Genomic DNA, 23200 nt, shown 5'->3' with positions numbered 1-23200 from the left:
AAAATAAGAATCTTTAGTTCTAAGGAATGAAACTTACAGCTTGATATTTAGCTTTACTTTAAATGTTCAGGGAAGGATGGTGTGCGTCTGAGAAGGTGAACTGCGGGGGATGAATGTAGATCTGTTTCAGATATCGCTTCTGCTTCTCCACAAATCACGTTTACCCTCATTTTTCTGTTTGTGAATGCAGAAGAGCTTCTGCTCTGGTAGGGACAGGACTGACCAAACTAAAGCATACTCAAGAGATCTTGATGGTCCCCTTGTGTGGTGCCATCTCGCGTTCTTCTGCTCGCTGTCAGATGAAATTCTGGACGAGGCCAAATGACTGCCTTTGTTTGGGCTTTTAATGGACGTCTGTTTAAATTTGTGCAAAGTAATAATCATTGCTGCAAGGTGGGAGGTTTCCTTCTTTAGACACGGACATCCTGCAGGAAGTATGGGTTCTTCTGCTTAATTTTTAACTAAGAACTTACGACGCTCAGAGTCCATCCACGCTGAATAGATCTCCTCAAAATGAATTACGGTACTTAACAGCACAAAACAGTCCAAATCCATCTCGATGACACCTTTGTAGGATTTGTATTTGAACCCCCCCCAATACATCCTACAGATGAATGGTTTGGGGTTAGTAGCACCGTTTAAGAAGAGCAGCCATAGGACTGTTCAAATTCTTTATGCCCCTTCTGACATATACCGAGGTTATACTTCCTTACGCAGCAGTATTTGAGTTTACAACTGCACTTTCATTAAGGATGGGTGATATGAAATCCACGCTCGTTTGCTGACGTGTCTAAATCCTTATCACGTAGCTCTTAAATGTCTTAATGCTCTGCCATCTTAGGCTGTCTTACATCCAGACAAGTCTTGTGTGCGGTTTTTGTCTGAGAACCTGTGCTCTTTTGTTGCTAGTGAAACATAGCAAAGAGAATACTCCCTTAAAGTCTGTTTAGGCAAACTTTTAGGAAGACAGGCTTGTCGTAGGGTTAGAGAGAGGTAGCCGTCTCATGCTGATGGGGGTCGAAACGACACGGCTACAGTATTTCATGGGGGACTTTCCAGTCTTCTACCTTGCCCTCCTGTGCGTGCATATTCTCACCGTTAAGAGAACGAAGCTGTAGTTCTAGGAGGTTTGTGGATGGATGCTTTAGTTCTCCGAGAAATTCAAGGCTTCCAGGGTTGTCTGAGGACAGGTCAGAGGAGTTTGTCTGGACTAATCCAGGCTCTACCTCTTGCCATGGCAGTGCTCGTTGTCACTGAACAGAAGGCTCTGCAGAACCAGCCATCTTCTGGTGCTACGGGGTGACCTGAATCATCTTGCTTAGGTGTGAGGTGAGCACCGAGCTCATCTGAAGCACTGCATGGAGTCACAGCCACAGGGTGAAGGGGAGAGAGCAGGACACAGGACAGCCTCTTCCAATGACAGTGAATTCTTGAGTTGTGTTCTTCTGTCTTTTAATGACACTACAGACTGTGGTTGTATTTACTGGCAGAACTGTCTGAGCTGGCTCAAATAGTACCCTTGTAATGCACATCTCTGTGTGGCCCCTAGTGAATCAGTGCCCTGACTGCACCTGGCTGGGAAGCAATTGATATATATATATATATTTAATTCTGTGCCACAACATTGCAAGGGATGGAGAAACAGAGGGTGATGTGTGACACCAGTTCAACAGCCCTACCCCATGTACAAGTTGTCTTTCATTGAGTAGGTGCTAATTTATACGTGCATTATGTTCACTTGTGTGAAGCGGTTTCCCTGGTTCTATCTTTCTTCAAAGCTCTGTGTCTCATACCATGCTCGCTCACTAATCATGTGGACTTAGCTTTTCCAACCATGCTGGCTGTTCTTGTCCAGTATGTCCATTAATGAGTTACAGCTTTCCACCATCTCTCCCCAGGGTCTCTGCAGGCCTTTGGGGTTCCTTAGAGCTCCTCCTGTAAAACCCATTTGGCCTCAGCATCTTCTTGGAAATGTGAGAGCTTCAGCTTTTCTTTTTCTCTTGAAGAAAGTTGTAATAGTTTTGTGTTGTTGTTGTATGATTTGTGATTTCACTTGTCCTCAGAGCATTTTATCTCTCACCTCAGATTTACTTTGTTTTCCATGCTGTGCAGCAGTAGCACGTGCTCTTTTAGGGTGAGTTGACAGAAACTCAGCTCTCAAAGCTGAGTAGGAGATTTAAGTTACTCTTCAACGCCGCCTGCCCATTGAGAAGAAGTGGAGGTTATGGTGTTTCAGCATTTCTGCAGGACGTCACTTCCTGTGTTGTAAAACTGCTGTTAGATGCGTCCATTTAATTTTTCCACTTCCTTTAAGGAGAGAAGCTGGTAATCCTGTTGCATTTTCTAGAAGCGGCTGCAAAGTGGCTGCATTGGGAAGACTTGCAGGGAGACAAAGGATGCTCCTTATGCCCTGAGGACCATGATATTTTATGGAAGGGAGAAGGGGGAGAAAAGAGGACTGGACAAGAGCCTAGTATTCATTAACAAAGGAAGCTTTCAGAAGCTGAATCCAGCAGTGTGGAAAGATAGCAGAGGCTACCAGGCGATCTCTTAACTCTTGAGTTGAGTTTACTAATGAAAAATTTCCTGCTTCTCTTTGAACTTTATTATTATTATTATTTTAATTAATACATAACGTGTGCATTTCAATATCTGACTAGAGAACTGCATAGGTCAGTCTGTGCACAGTGACCTTCCTCCCACCTCAGCTGCTGTTGGAGTTGAGTGGTAGTGGTCGTGTTTCGGAAGTGGAGTAACTGGCAGAGTAAGAAGAGGAACAGGTAATGGAGCTACAGAGTTGCTCGCTTCTTGATTTCTTCTTTTCTTTGGTTACGTTAACAAAAGGATGTGAAAGTTTCACCCCGCAGCCTGCAGTTCCCCACACTGCTCCTTCCACAGTGCTGATGCTTTTCATGTCGTGGTGTCGGAGTGGGTTGTGCCCAGCAGCTTGCTGTTTGGCTCCCACTGGAAGACAGACAGCACCTAACTGCATTACCTGTGTAACACAACCCGAGATCAGCCTCCTGCCTTGCAAGGACAGGCTAGTCCTGCAGCTGTTCAACTTTCCATAGCAATTCATGTGCAAAAGCCCTCCTGTGTACTCTGCCTGTGCTTAATGAACCAGAAACTGTTTGGGTCAGTTTTGTCTTGGGGTAGCCTCAGATGAGTGAGAGCAAGCTGCTTGTGCGCTTCAGCCAGGGAGTCTTGTGGCCAGAAGAAGCCCCTTTTGGGTTTGCGTTTTTCAGGCTTGCACTTGAGAAGTATGTGTTGCAATGTGCAAAATGGATTGTGATTGGGTCTTATTAGCTTTGCTGCCAGCAAGTGGGCTTGCTTGGCTTTGGCCTTCTGGGTACAACCATTTATTTGTTTGCTGTTTTGTCCTATTCACAAACAAGTGGCAGGTAGGCAAGGATTATTGCAGACTTTGTTTCAGGTTTGGTTGCCTTCTAGGTTAAGTTTTAGAATAGTGGCAGAAGTGATGGAAGCTGCTTTTTTGGTGGGCCTTTATTGTGGCCTCTTGAAGCATCTCTGAAAATGTGCTGTTGGATCATTTGAGTGAAGAACGATTTTTGCAGAGGTCAGTACGTAATAACTTCCATTTTACTCTGCAAAACCAAGAGAACAGAAGTGCATGGAAATGATTTTACTTTTTGACCTTAAGGAAACCTAAATTCAGTCTTCTTAAAGCAGTGCTTCCATTTACTTCCTTTAGAAAAGGAGGAGCGTATCTGCCTCATCCCTTTCCACTGAATATTTTAAGGTGATTAGTGGAATTTAAATGTGTGTGTACATGATACTGTAATATCTCTTGGGATTTCTTGGTCTTTTGTTTGTCTTTTTGAATAAAAAAGGGGCCCTCTGCTAGAATTGGCTTCCAAAACAGACGGCGACAGAAACTTCCTTTAAAAGAAGCATCTACAGTGGTTTTTTTTTTGCTTGTAGTTTCTCAGTCTAATCGATCTTGCTGCTAAGGAAGGGAAGTGCCCTTGGCTGGCTGTAAATGTCCATTGGAAAAGTTATTCTCATCTTCAGCATGAGGCAGAATGTTTCACTTACCTCCGTGGTTATCATTCATCTGTAGCTTAGATAAAATTATAACAACTAGAGTACAGGCATTGGTATTGCTCACTAAATGCTTACATACTGCCTACAGTCTTTTTGTCTTATACTTCCCTGCCCTCATTGTCATCCTGTGCATTCATACAGTGCTAAAATGCGTCTTCTGGCACTGTATGCTAAGATGTTAAGAGGACCCAGTTCTGGTATCTTACAGGAGTATTTTTGTACACCCTTCACAAAATCTGTGCCCTCTGCAGTTTTCCTGGAGTGATGCATGGTGATCTGGGAGCAGGCAGCTTCAGTGCTGTGTTGAGACAGGCCTTGCTGAGGTCTTTTGGGTATGCACGCTTGGATTCAGCAGGAATGCTTTGTTTATCTCTTGAACAAGCCTAAACTGTCGAGAGAACTTTGTTTTGCCAGAGCTCTCTGGAGTCGGTGATTTGAAACCTGGAGCTGGCAAGAAGCAAGTGTGGAAAAACAATCCTATTGCCTGTAGTGTAAGTTGTGTGGGGTCTTCGTGTTTTTCAGGAGCCCACGGTTAGAAAATTACTTCTAAATGATTTGTAAATAAGGGCTGCTTTCTTTTCCGAAGTGGCTGTAGGTGTTGGAGTATGAGATGATAGTTAGTCATCTGTTAGATTAGGGTTGAGCTTTCTTTCCTTTCTCTTCTCGTACCTTACTATTTTGAAGCCAGTTTTAACCAAAAGTGGATATCGCTAAACTGGCTTATCCTGGAAAAGCTCAGATCGAAAGCTAGCTTCTGGAGAAAGGGTAGAATGGGATTATGTAGGTCTATCTAAGTGCAACACTGCCTAGAATCAAGGCTTGTGTATTTTTCCCCTTCCAAGAGCTGTGCTGTGAAGGCCAAACTCCTGCTACAGAATCGGAAGAGTTCATTAGTACTCCTCCCTGGCAAGGCTGTGAATGAAATGTAGAGTACATGGGCTCCAGTGTATGCTGATGTCAGTGCCGTGTGTTGGCAGATAGTCAGAAGCAAAAGATAAACTGCCTTTCTGGTCTCAAGAAGGGCGATTTATTTATTTTAATGAGTACAGGGTGCCAGAAGCACGGTGAGGGCAGTAAGCTGTTTGGTAATCCCCACTTGCGTTGCTCTTCTGAGCACCAAAGCCCAAGTAGCCCATCCTGTCCTCCTGCAGCTCACTTTATTTTACTGGAACCATGGCTGAGCTCGCAGACCGAGTGCAATAACAGGACAAAATGGAATATAGAGTTCAGAGGTTACTCCCTTCAACAAGTTACTCAGTTTCAAATTAGATTAAAAATTGACTTTGTAAGTTAAAGATGTTGCAGAATGGTAGTCCGTCCTGCCATGGAGGCTCCTTGCCTGTAGCAAACAGATCGGTTCTTGTTCCTAAATCATCTGTTTGCCTGTGACTAATCTTGAATATATGTCTTCCTGCTGCTTGTACTTTGAACTGAATTCTGTGCTTCCAAATGAGAAGAGCACATAGGACTTGAAATTTTCTCTATGCCAGGTAGCCCAGGGACTGCTGTGTTAGGGAATGCCTTATGCAGCTTGTATGTAGTGGGTGATGGAGGGGAAGGCATGCACGGAGAAGTCAGTCACAGCTTTGTTGGTCTATACTTACTGACATGTTGATGAACTTTAGCAGCTAAGTGCACTTGTGATGACACCTCACAAACTTCAGAAAGTAAGCAGTTATATTTGGAAACTTTTCATTTGGGTTTTTCGGCACTGAGACTAGTAAACCTACTTAAAAAAAGAAAAGTCTTTGTGAAAATGTTAGCTCCCGAGAAACCAGCCTGTCCTTCTTTCATGCTTGTGGGTATTTCAGCATCCTAACCCTACAACCTGCTTGAGGTTCTCTCCTTTCTCTCTTTCATCCGGTACTGAAACTCAGAGGGCTTTGCTTTGTTGTAAGGGAAGAGGAGAAATAGTTCTTTCATACTCAGACTCAGGGAAGAGGTGAGTGATTTTCCTGATCTCCTCTTTAGAGCAGACAGGTCTTAGCTCTCAGCATGTCGTGGTGCTGCTTAGGAGGGTTTTTATGGTTCCATCTACGCAGCACACAGAGCTAATTGCAGAGCTGGTTTCTACTGGCAGGCTTACAGGGTTAAGAGTGTTGAATTTATAGCGTAGTTGTGAGATTCTGTTTGTTGAGGCAGAGCTTTCTTTTAAAAATGATTCTTGCTCTGAACGCTGTGATTTGCTGCCCCTTACTTTTGCCCATGTGGTTGTACCTGGCTCTGTTTGTAAACCAGGTCTGAAGTGCCACTGAACTGCCAGCCCTTCCTTTGCAGGGGCTGTGGGAGGGCACAGGTAGCTGCTGGAGCTTGGCTGGCGGGTGAGCTGTCATGGGCAGGGATCCCTTCCTCGAGGCAGGAACAATCTCGCCGTTGGCAGTCCATGCTCAGCGTGGTGTTAGGAGCAAAAGCAGATTTGGTTGATCTTGGGCACGTGATCTTTCACTCGGAGTGGCCTCGCTGAAGTCATAAGCTTGCTCTAATTTTTGGAAATACCATGCAGAATGCTTGTCTGCAGCCTTTGGATCTCCTTGGTGATGCATTCTTTTACTCAGGTGGCTCCTCCCCTTGAGCTTGGTGTGAGGAGAGGAGGATGAGAGCTCTGAGGTCACAAGCGTCAGAGCTTTGGGGTATCCCAGGAGTCCTTCCTCTAGGAACCAGTGAAGGAAAGTGAATCGTTCTCTAAAACTAGGTCTCCTTTGGAAATCTGGGTCTAGCATAAGTGAGGGTCAGGCTTCACAAAGAATGCTGTTAGAACAGGAGATGATAAATGTTACTAGCTGTATAATGACTTGGTTTGGTTGCATCCACTGAAGAAGGACAAAAGCGCATCTGGGACAAAAATCAGAAATTGTTGTTGTTCTGCTTTGGGAATAAGTGGGCTGTGAGTACCATGTGAAATGGTATGGTTAGTGTAGCTGGGAGGTTTGTCTGTGAAACCCAGTAAAAAAAAAAGAGAGGTCTGCCAGAGCAGCAAAACATCTTTTTCAGCAAAATCGAGCTTAAAATAGGTGTTTCCAGCAGTGGTTTATTTGTTTGTTTTTGGGGGGGGCAGGAGATGGGGTGGGATGGGGCTGAGCATAAACAAATGCGGAGGCCTGCCTGAGGGAAAATCAGCGCTGTTTCATTTGGAGGTAGCAGAACCACTGACTAAATGCTGACAGCCCTTCAAATGAAGCATCTTTGAGAGGTGGACAGAATAGCTCGTGTTTTGGTGGTAGTGCTTTTAGGTGAGTACCTGCTGTCCTCCTGGAAGCATATTCTTCTGAAGCCTGTGCTTATTGGAGCTGTAGCATAAAGCTGAGAGGAGAGGCTGCTGAGGGAGGGTAAGCAGGTGCTGTGGTTTGTGCTACGTTGTTGTTCTCTGGTTTTAGCTTAGAAAGCCTAATAGAGATTATTCAGAAAAAGCCATTGTAAAATGTGGTTGTCCTTGGTTGGTGAGTTACGGTTTAGGACAGCACAGAGCTGCATCAGAAAGCCTTTATTTTTGGAAAAACTACATCAGAAAAGGGTCCTTGAGAATACTTGATAGAACGCGCTGTTGGCTGTTGAGCCAGAAGCTGTTCTTTTTCCAAACCAAACAGAGGGCTATCTTTTTTTTTATATATAAACTGGACTATGTTACAGTAATAAAAACAGCTCTGGAGAAAGTTACATTTCTGAAAAGGAATGAAATCGTTCTCTGAGAAATGGCTGTTTTAGTGGAAAATATCAACATTTATTGGACATCGAGGTTAGGATGCATCAACTTGAATCAGTATCTGTAGAAGATGCTACAAGAATTCAGTGTACATTTTTAAGAGAGGGACTGGGACATGTCTGAGTCACCTTACACCAGAGCAACTGTAACAGTGCATGTAACAGCATGACTTTGAGGAGACCGCGAGTCCAACTGCAGCCCTTGCTGGAGTGTGAATTTGTGTTGCGTTCATATTAGGTGCAGTTTTGGGCAGTAACTTGGACACTCATTTCTGATAAAGAACAATGTTTATGTTACTTAACCTTCATGAGCAATGCGAGAGGTTACAGGTGTTTAATGATGATCAGTATAGAAAATCCTTCAGGAGAAGCCTTTGTCCTGTGACAGGCAGATAGAAAGCGTCCAGGCAATGTGTGACAGAAGCAGATTTTCACGTGACAACAATTTGTGGTACTGATCCCTGAGCCACCTTGTCGAGTTGCCTTGCAAATGCAAGATGAGTGAGCATCTAGGGGGTGGAGAGGATGAGTGGGATCAGCCCTGTCAGCGGAGAGGTGGATTTATTGTGGATTAAAGTGCCAGGTAATCAGTAATAGTAGCTTTGTGACATTGAAGACGTTTCAGAGTTCCTTGTAGCGGTAGCCTTCAGTTAGCAGTGATCCGTCTTCTGGGAACTTTAGTTTAGTGAGCTGTGGAATTTTGAGTGGTCTTACTGTGCTTTTCATAGTTCACTTACACAGTGTATTTTGTACACACGTGTTTTGCTGCTCTTGTGGCTTTTTTTCCCTTCCTTTAAAGCTCTTGAGTTGGACAAGCCTCATTTTGCACCCAGTGCTGTCTTGCCTAGTTCATATGCCTCCAATTGCAGTGTATCTCCAGCAAGTAGATAAATCTTTAATCCAGTGTGTTGATTTTAATAATGTTGATAGAAAATTATAGAGAAACTGATACCATAATGAAGACATTGGGATCATCATTACCCGTTGTCAACAAAAAGTAGCTTCCAGAGATCGAACCAGCTGAGTCTCACTGTCTTTATGCCCTCCTGTAGGGATCTCATAAGGATTTCTTGATCCTGATTCTTGCAGAATAATGGTAATCTTCACTCTAACCCCAAAGTAGAATAATTAACATACTTCTGAATGTTCATGTTGGCTTAATCCCTTAAGCTAAGGGGTTTGTTTACCTGTTTGGGTGACCTGCACTTTTAGTCTTTACAGAAATAAGAGCAATCGTACACCTTTTTCCTTATGATGCAAGTTGGAAAGATGGGCTTGTGTTTCTTTGTTCTTACCATCACACCGCAAGCAGAAGCTGTAGGATGCCATAGGATGACTTACCTCAGAAATCACTTAGCTTAGCAGTTGTCAGGAGGAGGCAGGAGGGAAAGCCTTCAGTCTCCTGTTTGGACGTGATGATGGTGTGCAAACTGAAGCATAAGTCACTGTGCTGGAGCTTGTTCTAAGAGGCAGCAACATGATAGGCAGAAATATGGCTTCTATTGAAAGGGGTTTTCTTTTTGTTCTTTTGTGCTGGTATGTTTGTTTGGTTTTTTTTTCCCTTTATTTTTTCCTTCCTTTCTGGTTTCGATCTGTGGATTGCCCTGGGTATAAAGTGCTTGGTTCTTCACTGAAACCTTGTTACTGAGGGTAACAAGTCCTGCAGAATTACTCTGTTCTGTTTATTTGGGAATGAAGTAGAATAAATGTTTCACAGTTCATGCCTGGAAGCCTTCCTGAAGAGCAAAGGCTCGACAGTCCTCAGAGATACACACTGGTTACTTAACCTGCTGCATTTGAGCTTAGGAGGAGCAGGGGAGAAGGAAGGTGCTCGAAGGCCATCAGCAGAGGTGAAAAGAGCCGACTGCCTTTAGCTTGACCCTCCAGCTGGGTGGAGCGGGCATCCGCTGCCACAGACGAGTGGAAATCCTTGTTCTCAGAGAAGTAACTCAAGGGCTAAAGTGGAGGGTGAAAGGTTTTAATTCTCTTCTTGCAAACGGTTGAACGAGCTGTTTAGGTTTCTTTGCTCGGGGACCACATGAATAAATCTGAACAATACAAGGTTGAGTTGCACCTGTAAAAATGGATTCATTTTGTTAGCTTCCTCCTGTTCCTGCACAAAGCCTCACGCAGCAGAAGTACTGGAAAAACCTGCTGCGTAGGCTTATGCTAACCGTATGTTAACTTTGCTTTAAAAAAATTAAACCCTACCTCCTGCAGAACTTGATTTGCCATTGAGAAGAGCTTTCCACTTGCTGCGAGTGAAGGGGAATTTTTCAGTCCCTGGCAATTGTGTTAGGAAATGGCTATTGTTACCGACTCAAAAGACTGTAGAAAGAACTTTAATTTCCCTGCTCTGTTTGATGCTTCTGCAACTCCAAACTGTTTTTCATTGCAAATGTTCAGCTGACTGTCCGCTGTTGCTGCTTCTAGGTTTCTTTCATTTTACTCTCTCTTTCTTCCTCTATCCCCCATGTTTCCTCTCCATTGAGTGTTTGAAGTTATTTTTTGTGAGATTTTTGTTTCAAAACTGACATGATTTTCTCTTCAGGGCATTGATGTATTTGCTAATGTTTGCAACATCTCCAAACGTAGTGTCCTCTGTGAATGAACTAACATGCTGTTTACCCTTTCTTCCAGATCCAGTTTCTGATCCTACTTCCACATTTGGGAGTATGCAAGGGACAAACACATCTCTTTGCGTAGCTTGACTGGATATCCCAAGACTAGGATGTTAGTATACTTAAACCATTTTTTGCATTAAAATGTTGCCAGTATCTTAATTGCACATAGATTATTTTTTGAAATGTAATTAGCTTTATTGGCGTTATGCATATTCAGAAGCATGCTGGTAGAAACAGTTTTCCTGCAGTCTGACTGCTGCTTATTGATGACTTCAAAATGGGTGCAGGAGAAGGAAGAATTTCCTGGTTGCTTTCTAAATGAGCCAGCTTTATTTAGTGTTACAGCTCTAGTGTTCATTCTTGAAAATCTTGGCTCTTTGTCTAATAAGATTAACTGTAGGTTAATCCAGGAACATATACAATCTTCAGACTGTGCTCGAGATATTTATGAAAGACCGCTTCAGACTTCTGAATGAATGAATACGAGCCTAGGAGGGATTTTGAAATACTTGAAATAGTCAAATATCGGTAGGAATACTTGCATCGAGTAACTGTAAGACTTTGCACGCTGAATATCTGTACCTGTCTATCTGTATAGATTTAATCCTCATGTTGCAGGTTCTGTTACTCTGGAACTTGTAAGGAATCAGTTATCTGGAAGAGCAAAGCCCTATGCTGTTTGTTGCAGCAATGATAGTACAGCTTCCTTTAAAATGTATTTTGTGGTTGTGTAGTTATTGTAAAATGAGAGGTTGCATGTTTTCTGTTATGTAAGCAATTATCTGGTGGTAATTATCAGCTCAATGATTAAGAAGTCAGCATTAAACTGGTGTGCTATTTTTAAAATATGTATTTTTGAGTTGATCACTTCTTGGAATGTCTCCTGTTCAAGTATGACCATTTAATGGAATTATTGATTGAAGCACTACTGTAAGCAACTATTTCAATGACTGAAGTGAATGGGATGCTGATGGCGGTGTTCATTATGTAGCTGTGGACTCTGCAGGTTCCTCTGCAGACCTTGTTTTCCAATGAGTTTCTTCTGTTCTCGTCCCCTTTTAACAGAAGGGACCTCTCTCTGCACGCGGTTTGAATTTCTTTTGTTAAAGCTCTTACCAGTATTTTTGGCTAACACTTTGAATTAATTGGTTACAGTTTCTGTGTTTTCACGCCTACTGTCCAGCTCTGTGTGTGGATAATAAATTTGGGTAAGACTGCAGTTCTTCCTTGGCTTAGCTACTTCTGGCAGATGTTTTCTGAAGACCACGTGCTTGAAAAGTGCAGTGTTTTGCAACACTTTGGTATCTTGCTGCATTCAGTTTCCATGCTTAGTTCCTTCGCTTGCCCCTCTGGTGCTACTCCAGTGGTTTTATAAGAAAGCAAGTATGTTGTGATCACTTTCAAGTTTTCAGGGGAACTCAGGATTCGTTAAGTGCCGTTAATTAATTTAATTTCATAAAATCTGAAGCTCAGTGTGTGCTAGATGTCTGATATTCCTTGATCATGGGAATGTTTCTGGTACTGAAGAGCACTAATAAAACACTGGCTGTAGAGAAATAATCTGCAGAGGGTGGAAGGTATGAAACTGATGGTGGTGGCAAGTAGGCTGCATGCATGAAACAGTTATCTTTGCTTCTTGCACATGCTATCTCTGGCAGTTCCGTGTTCTTTCTTCATGTTGTGTTTGTTCATTAAATATGTGTGATACCCTAGTTTAATAATATGTAATAAAATCATATGTCAATAATTCTGTAGGAAAGAATGTACTTCAGGGAAGATGGTAGCAAAGTGTCACAGATGTGAGGTTGTTTTGTAGCTTTGAATATCTGAGTGCCACCCTGGCCTTGAAATCATTTAGAAGCAGATGATTTGCGTGTAAGCTGCAGAAGCAGTTTGTATCAAATTCCTTCACTGTTTATACAGTTGTCCTGCTGGCAGCTCCTAGCCAGGGATTAGGAAATCCATTTATGGGATTCTTTTCTGAAAGGATTGTCTAGAAGTTACAAAAAAAAAAAGCTGCTTTGGATACAATAGCAGTGGATGGTGACCCTGATCTGCAGAGCTTGGAAGCTTTTCTAGTGAAGCAGAAACAGCAAAGTGCTCCGTTGTTTCTTCATACAGAGGTTGTTACAGATATTTTGGTCTCAGTTGAATTCAGAAGCACAGCATGGTGTGGAATACCAAGCTTGAGAAGCTTTGTTTGTATATTACCTGGAGAACTGAATTCAGATTTCAAACAGGCAGTTTGTGGTTGGCAGCTTATTAGGAGGCTGCCACCAACAAATCAGTTGAAGATCTGCAGAGCATCCTGAACAGGGCCTTCATTCTTTGAACAGACCTGAGGCAGTAACTGGTCTACTAGGGCTTCTTTTTATTGGGATTCCAGCTGCAAAATCCAAACAAGGCTTGCTGTTTGGGAAGGCTGACCTGCAGATGCCTCTGTGGCAGTTTGATGTTCCTGCATAGAAACCCCCTAATTTGGTTAACTGTGAGTATACTGGAGATTCTGCTGTAGTTTGAGTTTGAGAAACTTAGTGTACGGAAGCTTAGTGGGACTGCTGTCTTCTCTCAGGTTCAGGTTCAGGTTGCACACGTTGCTTTCAGGTATCAAACTTCAACTAAAAGGAAAACAAGAGCTGTGAGGGGGATGGGGTTGCCTCAAACCAAGTAGTGTGGGTAACATGACTTTCTGAATTATGGCAATCTGATAATGTGTTAGAATAAATGACGTGGTGGGGACTGAGCTTTGTCAACTTGCATAGAACTACTTGGATTGGGGAAGACTTAAAGATGATAGTAGGAGCTAAAAGTGATGCATATATGACTCATCTAAGTGCAATTGAAACTGTCATATATGCTTGTAGGCACCAAATTTACTGCGGTTATCCAGAAAATATACTTGAATATAACTTTGATATCTTGCATGGCCATCATAAGGGATGTTTATCATTATTTTTGCATCAACCCAAATACTGAGATTTTTGTTCTGAATGTGATCTTCAGTTCTGATCCAGTACCTGCTTCATGCATCTGTCTCCCACCTGAAGAAGACAGTCCCAGAACAAGAAAGTGAAGTGGAGGTCTTGATTTCGGCAGTGTTATTATCTCAGCTGTCCTTGGTCCTGCCACTTGTTCCTGCTGGCATAGCTGGACTACGGCAGGAAATTGTCTACAAATGTGGAGGGGGGGAAGATGCTTTTTTTCTTCTTCTTTTTTTTTCTTCTGTATGTGCTTACTCAGTTGTTTATATTGCCAGTGAAAAGGGAAAAGTGTGGATAGAAACAACAACATTAAGCAGCTTTTCTTCTATTCATTGTTGCTGTCAAGGAGAAAGGAAAACTCACTGTAATCCCACTTGTAGCAACATGCAAAGTACCTACAGAAGCAGGGTGCCTCTCCCATGAAGCACATCTGCAGGAATAGCTGATGGAACTGAGGATGTGTGCCTGTAGCTGAAAGACTAGTACAAATTGCTACCTGATGTGATGGCGAACGCTGCATCTCAGTAACAGTGAGAGACTTCTTGGTGACTTTGTCTTTGAGGAAAGTTTCCACTGAGCACCAGAGGTCAGACTATTTCATCACTCCTAACTGCACGTTTCTTGCATCTGTGTCTACTTTTTCCTTTTTAGAAGAAAGCTCCCTTGCTCCCAGCAATGCTCCCTCACATCTGGCAATTTCAGTTCCCACAACTCATCTCAGCACCAAAAGTTTGGCTGCTGTAACTTTTTGTTATGAAGCTGTCAGCAGCCCTACTTACTTCTCGGCATCTAAAGGAGGGTCAGGGCTCTGGCTTCTTTGTTAGTGGTGCATTCTCAAGTGTTCAATGAAGGACAAGTAGGGATATTTTTGCCGCTGTTTATTTTTTCCTGGCACAAGAGTAACAATAGTAATACAACTGTATCCTCAGTGATCTGTGTGAGAGTTACAGTGTGCTTACTTTGTACCATTGTGCCTTTGCTACTGTTATGCTAAGGGCAACGAAGCTGGCTGGGTTCTTAAGCTCAGCGGTGCTCCCTTTGTGTTTGTTTGCTCCTTGCATTGTGGGTGCACAGATGCATCACTTAAGGTTCGTTTTGAAATACAACTTGAGCTCTGACAGCTAGTTGTTATATTGTGTTCTGTAGCTTATGTCTTTTGGTGTTACGAACCTTTCCTCTGTATGGATTTATTTTTAATTATTTAATTTAAGGTGAATAGCTTCCCTTCTGTCCCCACTTCTAATGATCCTGCCTTCTTTCTGTTAGCTGCCTGGCATACCCCGTGATTTCACCTAAATCATCATTTCTACCTGAGTTGAGGCTGAACCATCGGTCTGAAAAAGCTATGGGTGCTTTCCAGAGTTTCTGGAAGCCTTCTTAAGATGTCAGGTGCACTTCACTGCAGTCAAGATTCGGCTTTGTTTCTGTGATCAAGATCCTTCTTCTCACTACCGCTGCAGTAAAACAATCACTCGACTTGATAAAGTGGTGTATCCTTGCATGTCTTAAGAATTGTCAGGAAGCTGTCAGTTAGCTGGAGTCAGAAGGCCTATTCTTCATTGGGGCAATTATGTAATGGCTTACGCCAGAGGTTTCTTTAGCATAAGATAGACTCTTACAGTCACAGATAACAGACTCAAATGGCTCCTGGCTTACCTGTAAGATAAAAGCTGCCTCTCAGCTCAGAAGCATTCAGTAAACTTTCACAGGTCCTTGCCATTTCCTGATCATCATCAAATTTTAAATGATGGGTGATGCAACTATATCTAGTTTTCTAAGTAGAATCACACTTTCAGTCCATTTTTCAGACTTTGATTGTATTTGAAACTCTCTGCCTTTGTCATAGAGGTAGAGATGGTGAAGGACTGCATATAACCTGAGATCAGGATGTAGGAGAAGATATAATGCACTGTGCCAAGCTAGTAATAAATGTTGGTGTAACTGATCTCCTGTTTAAAAAATAAATAAATAAATAGGTGAAACTAAGGCACACTCCAAGTGTTTTCTGGAGCAGAATGATGGCTTAGTAGATGCTTTGGTGCTGGTGGCCTGTGTTTAGGTGGGTTCAGCAGCTTGTGCCTACCCTTCCTGAGCTGTTTTCTAGCTGAATTGTTTCAGCTGCTCTGGTTTCACTGAGTGGCTGCCTTGCAGACAGAATGATGTGGGTCAGCACTGAATTGCTAGGAGAAGGAAACCTGTTTAAATAGGAATGCTGGGGAATAAGAAAGAGAGCTATTGCCACAGTCAGTCTGACTTGCACCTCTGGCACACTTTTGTACCATACCCATACTCTGCTTGTGGCAGTCTGTTTCTTGCCTGCGCACCTGACTTTGTGGCAGGGACATTACTATGGCCATGAAATGAAGCAGAGCAGTGAATTGACCCTGCTGCTGGACACTGTCTCTTCTGTGGGAGGTTCTTTCTAGTCAGAGCAATTGCATTGACTGCCAGGCTGTTATTACCCTGTGCTGGGGTAGCATGGTGTATGGAGGTAAATGCTGGTAGGTAACGATGTCCTAATTTTGCCTGACAGTGAAACAATAACAACTTGTTTGTGCTGGATATGAAAAAATCCCTTTAAGTTTGAGAAATGTTTGGGATTCTAAAAAAATTCTGTTCTCTGATGTTTTGTGCTACTGAGTGCTTTCTTAGGCTGTTTGGCTCTTTGGATCTGTCAAACTTTCTGCCTTGTTGGTAGAGTTTCTCCCCAGTGGATATTGTGTCTGGTTGCCCACTGAAACTTCACACTTAGAAGTTAAGGAAATAAGAGCACAATCTTTGAATTGAGATAGATGTAAGAAAATAAAAAGTGAACGGTGTATGTATTTTCTTACTAAGTTGTGTGTTGCCATTAAGAAAGCTGCCTTTACTTCACGGGGAAATGGTAACTGGGTAGTTATCTTTCTGTGATGTCTGTGTGCTCTGCTTTATTTCCTAGAGTAATAAAATGCGAGTATGTACATGAAAACACTTCAGAGTTATGCCCTGCCTTGGTGCTTTGTAGCTGTGGGGGAAACCAGACAGTAAACCTCGTGGTCTGCAGCTGACTTGGAAACCAAGAGCCCAACACCCTGACCTGATCAACCAGCCAGATTAATGATGCAGTATGTACACATTGGAGGGTCTTTCCACCCCTGCAAATCCATGTGGCGATTCAAGCTCAGGGCAACTTGTAGCTTGAGGGTGGTGTTGAGACAGCCATGGTGAGGAATCCTCATCTTGTCTTGAATTCTGCATACCTTAACGTGATTCTTGGCTTGATACCAACTCCCAAAAAAACCCTTGGGCAGGGGTTGGAAGATGACCCATGTTCTACCATTTGTGCTTTTGAACAAGCTTTATAACTTATCCCTTCTGTTTATTTTGTTGGGTTTTTCCTTTTCTGTTTTTTCTTTTGTGAACGATCTTTTTCTTGCTGGGAATGGTGAGCTCTCTACCAGTAGGAGTGCTGACGTAGCATTCTAGAAGACTTTTTTCAGTTTCTTTCACTGCAAAACTGCCCAATAATTTGCTTACTCTGCCTCTCAGTTCCTCTGTATAGCAAGAGGGAGTCACCTTCTTTCAGGTGCATCTTTTAGGAGATCTGTCATATGGCTTTTTCCTGTTGTGAAGACACAAGCTTTGTGGCACTGTTGTTGGATATGTAGCTGTCTTTCTGCCATGTTTAGCTCATTAACTTTTAAATGCCTTACTGCAAGTTTGATATTCCATCAGAAGAAATGCACTTCGACTTGATTCTCGGAGGAAAAGGAATTGCTTGAAAGGGGTACTTGAAGAGCAGAACACGGCTGGTCTGCTACAGCTTCTTCAATAAGCCTTTGGTCCAGAGGCGGAACATGAAAGAAGTCTGGTCAGAAGCACTTGCTATCAGCAGTACTTCTCTACTGCCAGAGTAGTTTTTTGTCCCTTCTTTTTTCTTCGGGTTCCTCCTATGGTAAAGTACAGTAACAGTGAACGGCTCTTGGGCAGAACACGGACCTTGTTGGCTTCTTCATGAAGCTTACCTCCTGGAGCAGCTGTTTTTCAGTGGAAAATACGTTAGTTTAGGGCTGGAGGATTCTTTTCCTGTTGAGCTTCAAGGGCCTCAGCAGCTGATACCGCATACTGTGTTTTGTGTTCCCCAGGGCTTCTTGTGGAATAGGAGAGCTAAGTCTTGTCATATAGGGCTTGGTTGCACTCCTTCTTCTGAACAGTTCCTACCTAAACATCCTTCAGCAGGTTGTTCTTCTCTTTTGTGTGCATGTGTCTGTGTTCATACAGAACCAGGTTACTGTTGTTTAAGGTCCCTGGAAAGCCATTCTGTTTACAAAAGCATCTGTTTGGAGCAGGGATGTCTACAGTAAGTTCCTGAGTGCTGGAATTTCATTAAGGAAAATGTAGAAATGTTGACTTAGAAAAACTGAAACCTTTCAACATTTGCTCCCCAGGAAGCAGATATAAAGGTGTTCTCACTCATAGTTTAATTTGACTGCACTCAAATAAAAAGATTTCTCATCATAGGTGAGAAAAGTGAATGTTCCTTTATTCCTGCAGTAAAGCAACTTGTATAATTGTACGTATGTCCTGAGACTTGGTGTATATTAATAACTATCCTGTGACTTTTTTCCCCCTCCCCTGTTGCTTGGTCTTGCCTTTCTATTAAGATGCCTGTGAGTGAAACGTTCAGGTTTAATAGATTTTAGTCCTAAAACGGACAGAATTCCCATGTTACACATAAATTGTAGGGTTTTTTTTGAATTAATTTCTGCTCCAAATCCCATAGCTGTGGATAAATATATATCCAGTCTTGACCAGAAAATCTTGGTACAAGAAATCCAATAAAAGCCTGATGTGTTCTGGTAGTGGCTGCTTCCTACTCATTGATGAGATTCCAGGTGTTATGAATGTAAGTAAGGGCAGAGTACAAAGAAAGTGGATGTTGGTGGTCAGCCTGTGCTTCCCAAGTGCCACCTCCGGAGCCCTTGCCCAGGGCAAGCATTGCACTGGTCGTGTGCTGTGTTATTCTGTTTTGATGTGCCCCTGTAAAACTGAGGGTGCCTTACATCTGGACGAGCTTGGCCAGCTTCCAGTTTTACCCACTGGATCTCGTGGTGTCTTTGAGAAGCTATTTGTTCTTGTCCCTTGATGTGTTTTCTGGCTTCCTCTAGTTTTCCCCTTCCAAAGCAGTGTTTGATTGCATTTGCTTTGGTGAGAAGCCCAAGTGACCTGGCCCCTCTGCTGTTCACTGCTCTTCCCATCTCTGTATCTCCTGCAGATTTTGTGGCTGCTTTCGTCCAAGCCAGTGATGGAAATATTGAATGGCACAGGACCAAGAACCGATACCTGACAGACCTCGCTGCAGTAATTTCCCATTGACATAAACATTTCAGGAGCTGTCACTTAATCAATTTTTATCTACGAGTATTGGGCTGATTTTTATTTTTTGGTTGGCTACAGTCAAAATATTTGGTAGCATGCCAAAAATGTTTCACGTATTCGATAGTATTATATCAAACCTGTTCCTGCTAATCATGTTTTCAGTTTCATAACATTAAAATTAAATATTTTTCATAAGCCCACGTTGACTGACAGAGTTTCTACCGTTAACTCCTGAATGAGCTGTTCTGTGGATCTTGAAAACCTTTATCAAGTCGAAACCTCCATGCCTGTCTGCTCAGTGTTTTGACATTTCAGAGGGATAAGCATTTTTCCATTTAAAAAAACAACAACCAAGCAAACAAACCAAATAAACCACCCACTTCAGTAGCATTTTGAAGATGGTTAGCTAAGGAATGTGAAATAACCCTGATAGGTTTTGTTGCTAAATAGTGTACTATGCTGTTCTATTGGAAGTTTAATGTACTTCCATCTTCTTATGGACTTCCTAAAGTTAATATGCATAAATGCCTTCTTTCTGGTTTGGTATTTGCTCACCTTCAATCCGTGTATAACTCTTTGCTCAGACCTTTGTATCACTTCTTGGATTTGCTGTATTCTTTAAGTCCCTCTGCTGTTCCTCCAGCCTGTTGTCTCCTCTTTGTGCTTGTAGTCACAGTCATTTTGCTATAATTTCTTTAAGTAATATATTATTTTTTTTCTTGGATGTCTTTAACAATGCATGTAGTAGCAAACAGTAAAGACAAACTGTAGCCCTTTATTTTCTTTTCTGCTCTCAGATCTGGCTCCTGTTAAGTGGTTCATGCCTTACTGCTTTGACGAGATACGTGCATATTATGTAGAGAGTATTAAATAACATGTTTAAGCTGTGCTGTTTCAAGGGAAAAAGAAAAGCACTGTTTGAAGAGCAAAGCTCATGGCGGACGTGTCAGTGGCAATCCAGAAATGCACCCACACCTCCTGGCTCTCTCTGGCTTTTAAGAGAGAGAGAGAGAACGTGTCTTTGGTTAATGCACGCAGCCAGTGAAGTCCTCTTCTTGACCATCAGCTTCTCTGATAGCTTTTCCTGGAGCCTGGTAGCTTCTCAGTCAATGGAAGAGCTCTCAGCTGTGAGGCTCCAACTGGAACTCTTCGAAGCTGGTGTGGTCTTAAACTGTTAGCCAGCAAACTTCATTTGAAGTTTACCTTTGTGCCTTAAAGTATTTGGTTACAGGAGGGAGGGTGAAAACAAGAAAGCAGTGAAATTTGATCACACAGGAATGCTCAACTTTAATTTTCTGCCCGTGTTGCTCTCAGCTGGAAAATGGCTCATCAGAAGCTATTTTGGAGAGTCAAATACTGCTTTACTTTTAGAGCCAATAATTGCCGGATTGTAAATAAGGTGTGTAGCTATCTGTGGATTTGACAGCGTGTTCAACCTTCGCTTCAATACAAAAGCTTTCCTTTGATCTTTCTGGTGTTTTTTTTAAATCTTTTTTTATTTTACCAAAGCTGTTTATTGCAGAGCCTACTGACATGGAGAGCTTGTGTTTTTTTGTTGTTTTTTTTTTTTTATTATTAATATTTTTTTTCTTAAAGCTTCGTAGATGTTTCATTTTTATTAAAAAAAAAAAAAAAGATATTTTAAAAATAATTTTTTACAGAAACACCCAAAAGATTTTTATTTATTTATTTATTTATTTTTAATGGGTCACCAGTGATTTAAAGCTTAAAAGCGTGGCTGCTTTTATTATGATGGATGTGGGAAGCAGAAGCCCCTAAAATATTGGTGTCTTCACCCCTTTTGCTCTGGTGTCATTCTGTTGTCCTGCAGCTGTCCCATTGGCCCCGCTCTTCAGCTGCTGTGAACGTTCAGGCACCGAAGTACTGATGATGGAAACATCAAAACAAGAATTTAGCAGAGGCAGCCATGTTCATTTCTCTTCCAATTGAAGTGCAGGAAAATATTGTCTGCCAAACGGACCATCGGTGGGAAAAGAAATGTTCTTTTCAAGCTTCTAAGAGTAGTGACAACGGAGAGGAAAATACTATAAAAAGTAGGCAGCTCCTTTTCGAGATTTGGTTTCCATTGTATTATGTATGATGAACTGTGCAGGGTACACAGTCGTTCTTTTGGAGCCCTAAATGTCTGAGTATTACAAGGCAGGGCTTAGATTGTCTTTACTGCGTTGCACCTTGCATTTGGGGGGAATAGGGCTTGGCTTCGTGGCAATTTTACCAGTCTTTAGTATAATTTTTGAATACATTCATGCTTCCCTTATTTGCCTTTTTTAATGTCAAGCATTGCACATAAGATGTTCTGCTGTTGCTATGCAACTGCTAAATCCAATATTTAATATTAATAAAAACCGAGTGGCATTAGCATCGCTGAGAACAGTGGGCTAGCAAACTATGATTGTACAATATCCAAGCTGTAAAACTTGGCAGGGACTTCAGTGTGCGATTGCGTGCATGGCAAACTGTGGGGCATGAGTCACTGGCGGTTACTATTTTAAGAGTGGTGAGTTTGAGTAAAATCCTGAGCTCCCTTGATTTTTATTTATTTATAAATGCATTATATTTTGAACAGAAAGATAAGGAATGAGGTTGGTTAGTTGTTGCATTTCAGGTACCAGATCGGAGGGGTTGCTGCGCATGGAAGGGTCAGCGTTATAAACCTCCGGGTCAATTCCCTGATTCTCCTGTTTTTCTTCTAGGTCAGGTTGGTCGCCCTTTCCCACTGTTGCTGCCACTTCCCGAAGCCTGAGTTGGCTTTTTTTGGAGGCAGTGCTTCTTCTCTGCCTGACAAGGTGCTGTTCAATGGGATGGATAGTTTCTTGGCTTCTCCTTTTCCCCCTTGTTTAGTGGTATCTCCCCTGTTTCTGCTTACTCCTGACTGTAATTTCACAATTGCTCTTTCACTTTTTTTGCTTTGTTTGTTCTCTGCTCGGTGCTTTCTGAGATGAGTTTTTCAGTGTCAGCCTCTTAGAGGTGTTAGATCAAGGATGTTATGCTCTGGCAGTGCTTTGGCTCTTGAAGTCACATTGCAAGCTACAAAATCTACAGGGTCTTGCATCTTGTGTGTAGTGATGTAAGCGCACGGAAACTCTTGCTGACACCCAGAGGAGTATAATGCTGCTTATCTCTTTCTTTTGAAGACAAGACCGTTGTCTGTAAAACAACCATTAGATCTACATATAGTCTGAGTTACTTTATTATTGCTTTGTTTTTATTTTTGCAATGTAATAACTGATTTCCTTCATAGCACGCAGTCATTCAAAGCGGTTTGTCAGAAGGGTGTTCTCAGGTGGTTTGTCTGTTCCCGATTCACCCATGCAAGTTTCCCTAAATTTAAAGCTGTGTTTTCATCTCTTAAGAAAATTCTTCTATTTCTTCTGCCTCTCTCATATTGAGGCAGGTAGGAGAGGTTACCCAGTTCTGTACAAACTGTTGTTAAACCCACAGTGCAAATGCATTGCAGGAGTAGGGAAAGAACCACAGTGAGTGCTAATCCCGGGTTTTGTGGCCATGGTGGAAACACGTTTTTATAAGCAGGTGGACTTTGTCTGTACCACTCCAAATAATCTCTGTACTTTTCATTTCGCTCTTGTTAACTTGACTTCTCTGCAGCATTGGGTAGTTGATAGCTCTGTAGGTTTTACTGCCAGCAGGAGTTTAGTGCAATATTGATTTAACGTTTCCAAATAATGGCGGTAATTTCAGTAAAGGCTTTCCCTCTTTTAGAATAAACTAAAATTGGTTAGATTTATTTTAAGTGTGGCATCAATCATGGCACTGAAGTAAATCGGGCTGTATTTTAGATGCAGATCTTTGACACAAGTGGTATAGTGATTAGAATTCGGTTCCTTAGGGGCACGGCATTGCTGAATCCCTTTCCTTTTAATTTTCTCTCTTCAAACCTGTAACTGCAGAAAACATTGCTTACAGTATTTGTTGAAATGCAGGAAAGTAGCTGAATGCCACTCTGAGATGGAAGGATGAATTATAATGAGTTATTCCTAATTGCAAAAGCGTACCTTTTTTCTGCTTTGAGGCTTAAGCAAGATAATTTTTCCCAATAGCAATTACCTGGGTGTCGTGAAGCACGCTGTAGAACCTACAACTTCCCATTTTCTTTTCAAAATGGCTTATTTCAGTGTCGTGCTGCTTTTTGTTTTTAACCCAGCTAAGTGCAGGAGTCAGTGGGCTCTAGATTCCGCTGTGCTTTGTCAGTAGTTCAGTCATCGCAATTGACCCATGTGTCTTGTAATGCTAAGAGAAAACACGTTGAGCTCTGTTCTTGGAACAGATAAATATAGAACTGCTATTGTGAATATTCTTGTAGTGACGTACTTAATCTAGAAAGCTAACAATTCTTTTATTTGCTTTTAGGGTTTGAAAGTATTCTAGAAGGCCTGTTTGGACCTGGATTATTAAAAGATCTCAGTTTGTTTAAAGGTATTCAATCTCTATGTT

The 23200-nt window shown here is 42.1% G+C and overlaps 1 protein-coding gene across 7 annotated transcripts in view; it reads left to right on the top strand.

Annotated features, from left to right (window-relative positions):
- The window catches only part of LCOR (ligand dependent nuclear receptor corepressor), a 73069-nt gene that overhangs the window by 4464 nt on the left and 45405 nt on the right, over positions 1-23200 (top strand). For 3 of the 7 annotated variants that reach the window (XM_072340884.1, XM_072340888.1, XM_072340890.1), the window contains exon 2: positions 23117-23182. The exons of the other annotated variants lie outside the window; for them this stretch is intronic. In XM_072340884.1, the coding sequence (XP_072196985.1) occupies positions 23117-23182 (66 nt within the window). The remainder of the gene's footprint in view (positions 1-23116; positions 23183-23200) is intronic. 7 annotated transcript variants of the gene reach the window in all.

This window comes from Excalfactoria chinensis, chromosome 6 (assembly GCF_039878825.1).
Source record: "Excalfactoria chinensis isolate bCotChi1 chromosome 6, bCotChi1.hap2, whole genome shotgun sequence".
Lineage (NCBI taxonomy): Eukaryota > Metazoa > Chordata > Aves > Galliformes > Phasianidae > Excalfactoria > Excalfactoria chinensis.
The sequence above is the reverse complement of the archived record's forward strand: the minus strand, read 5'-3'. Positions and strand labels throughout refer to the sequence as shown.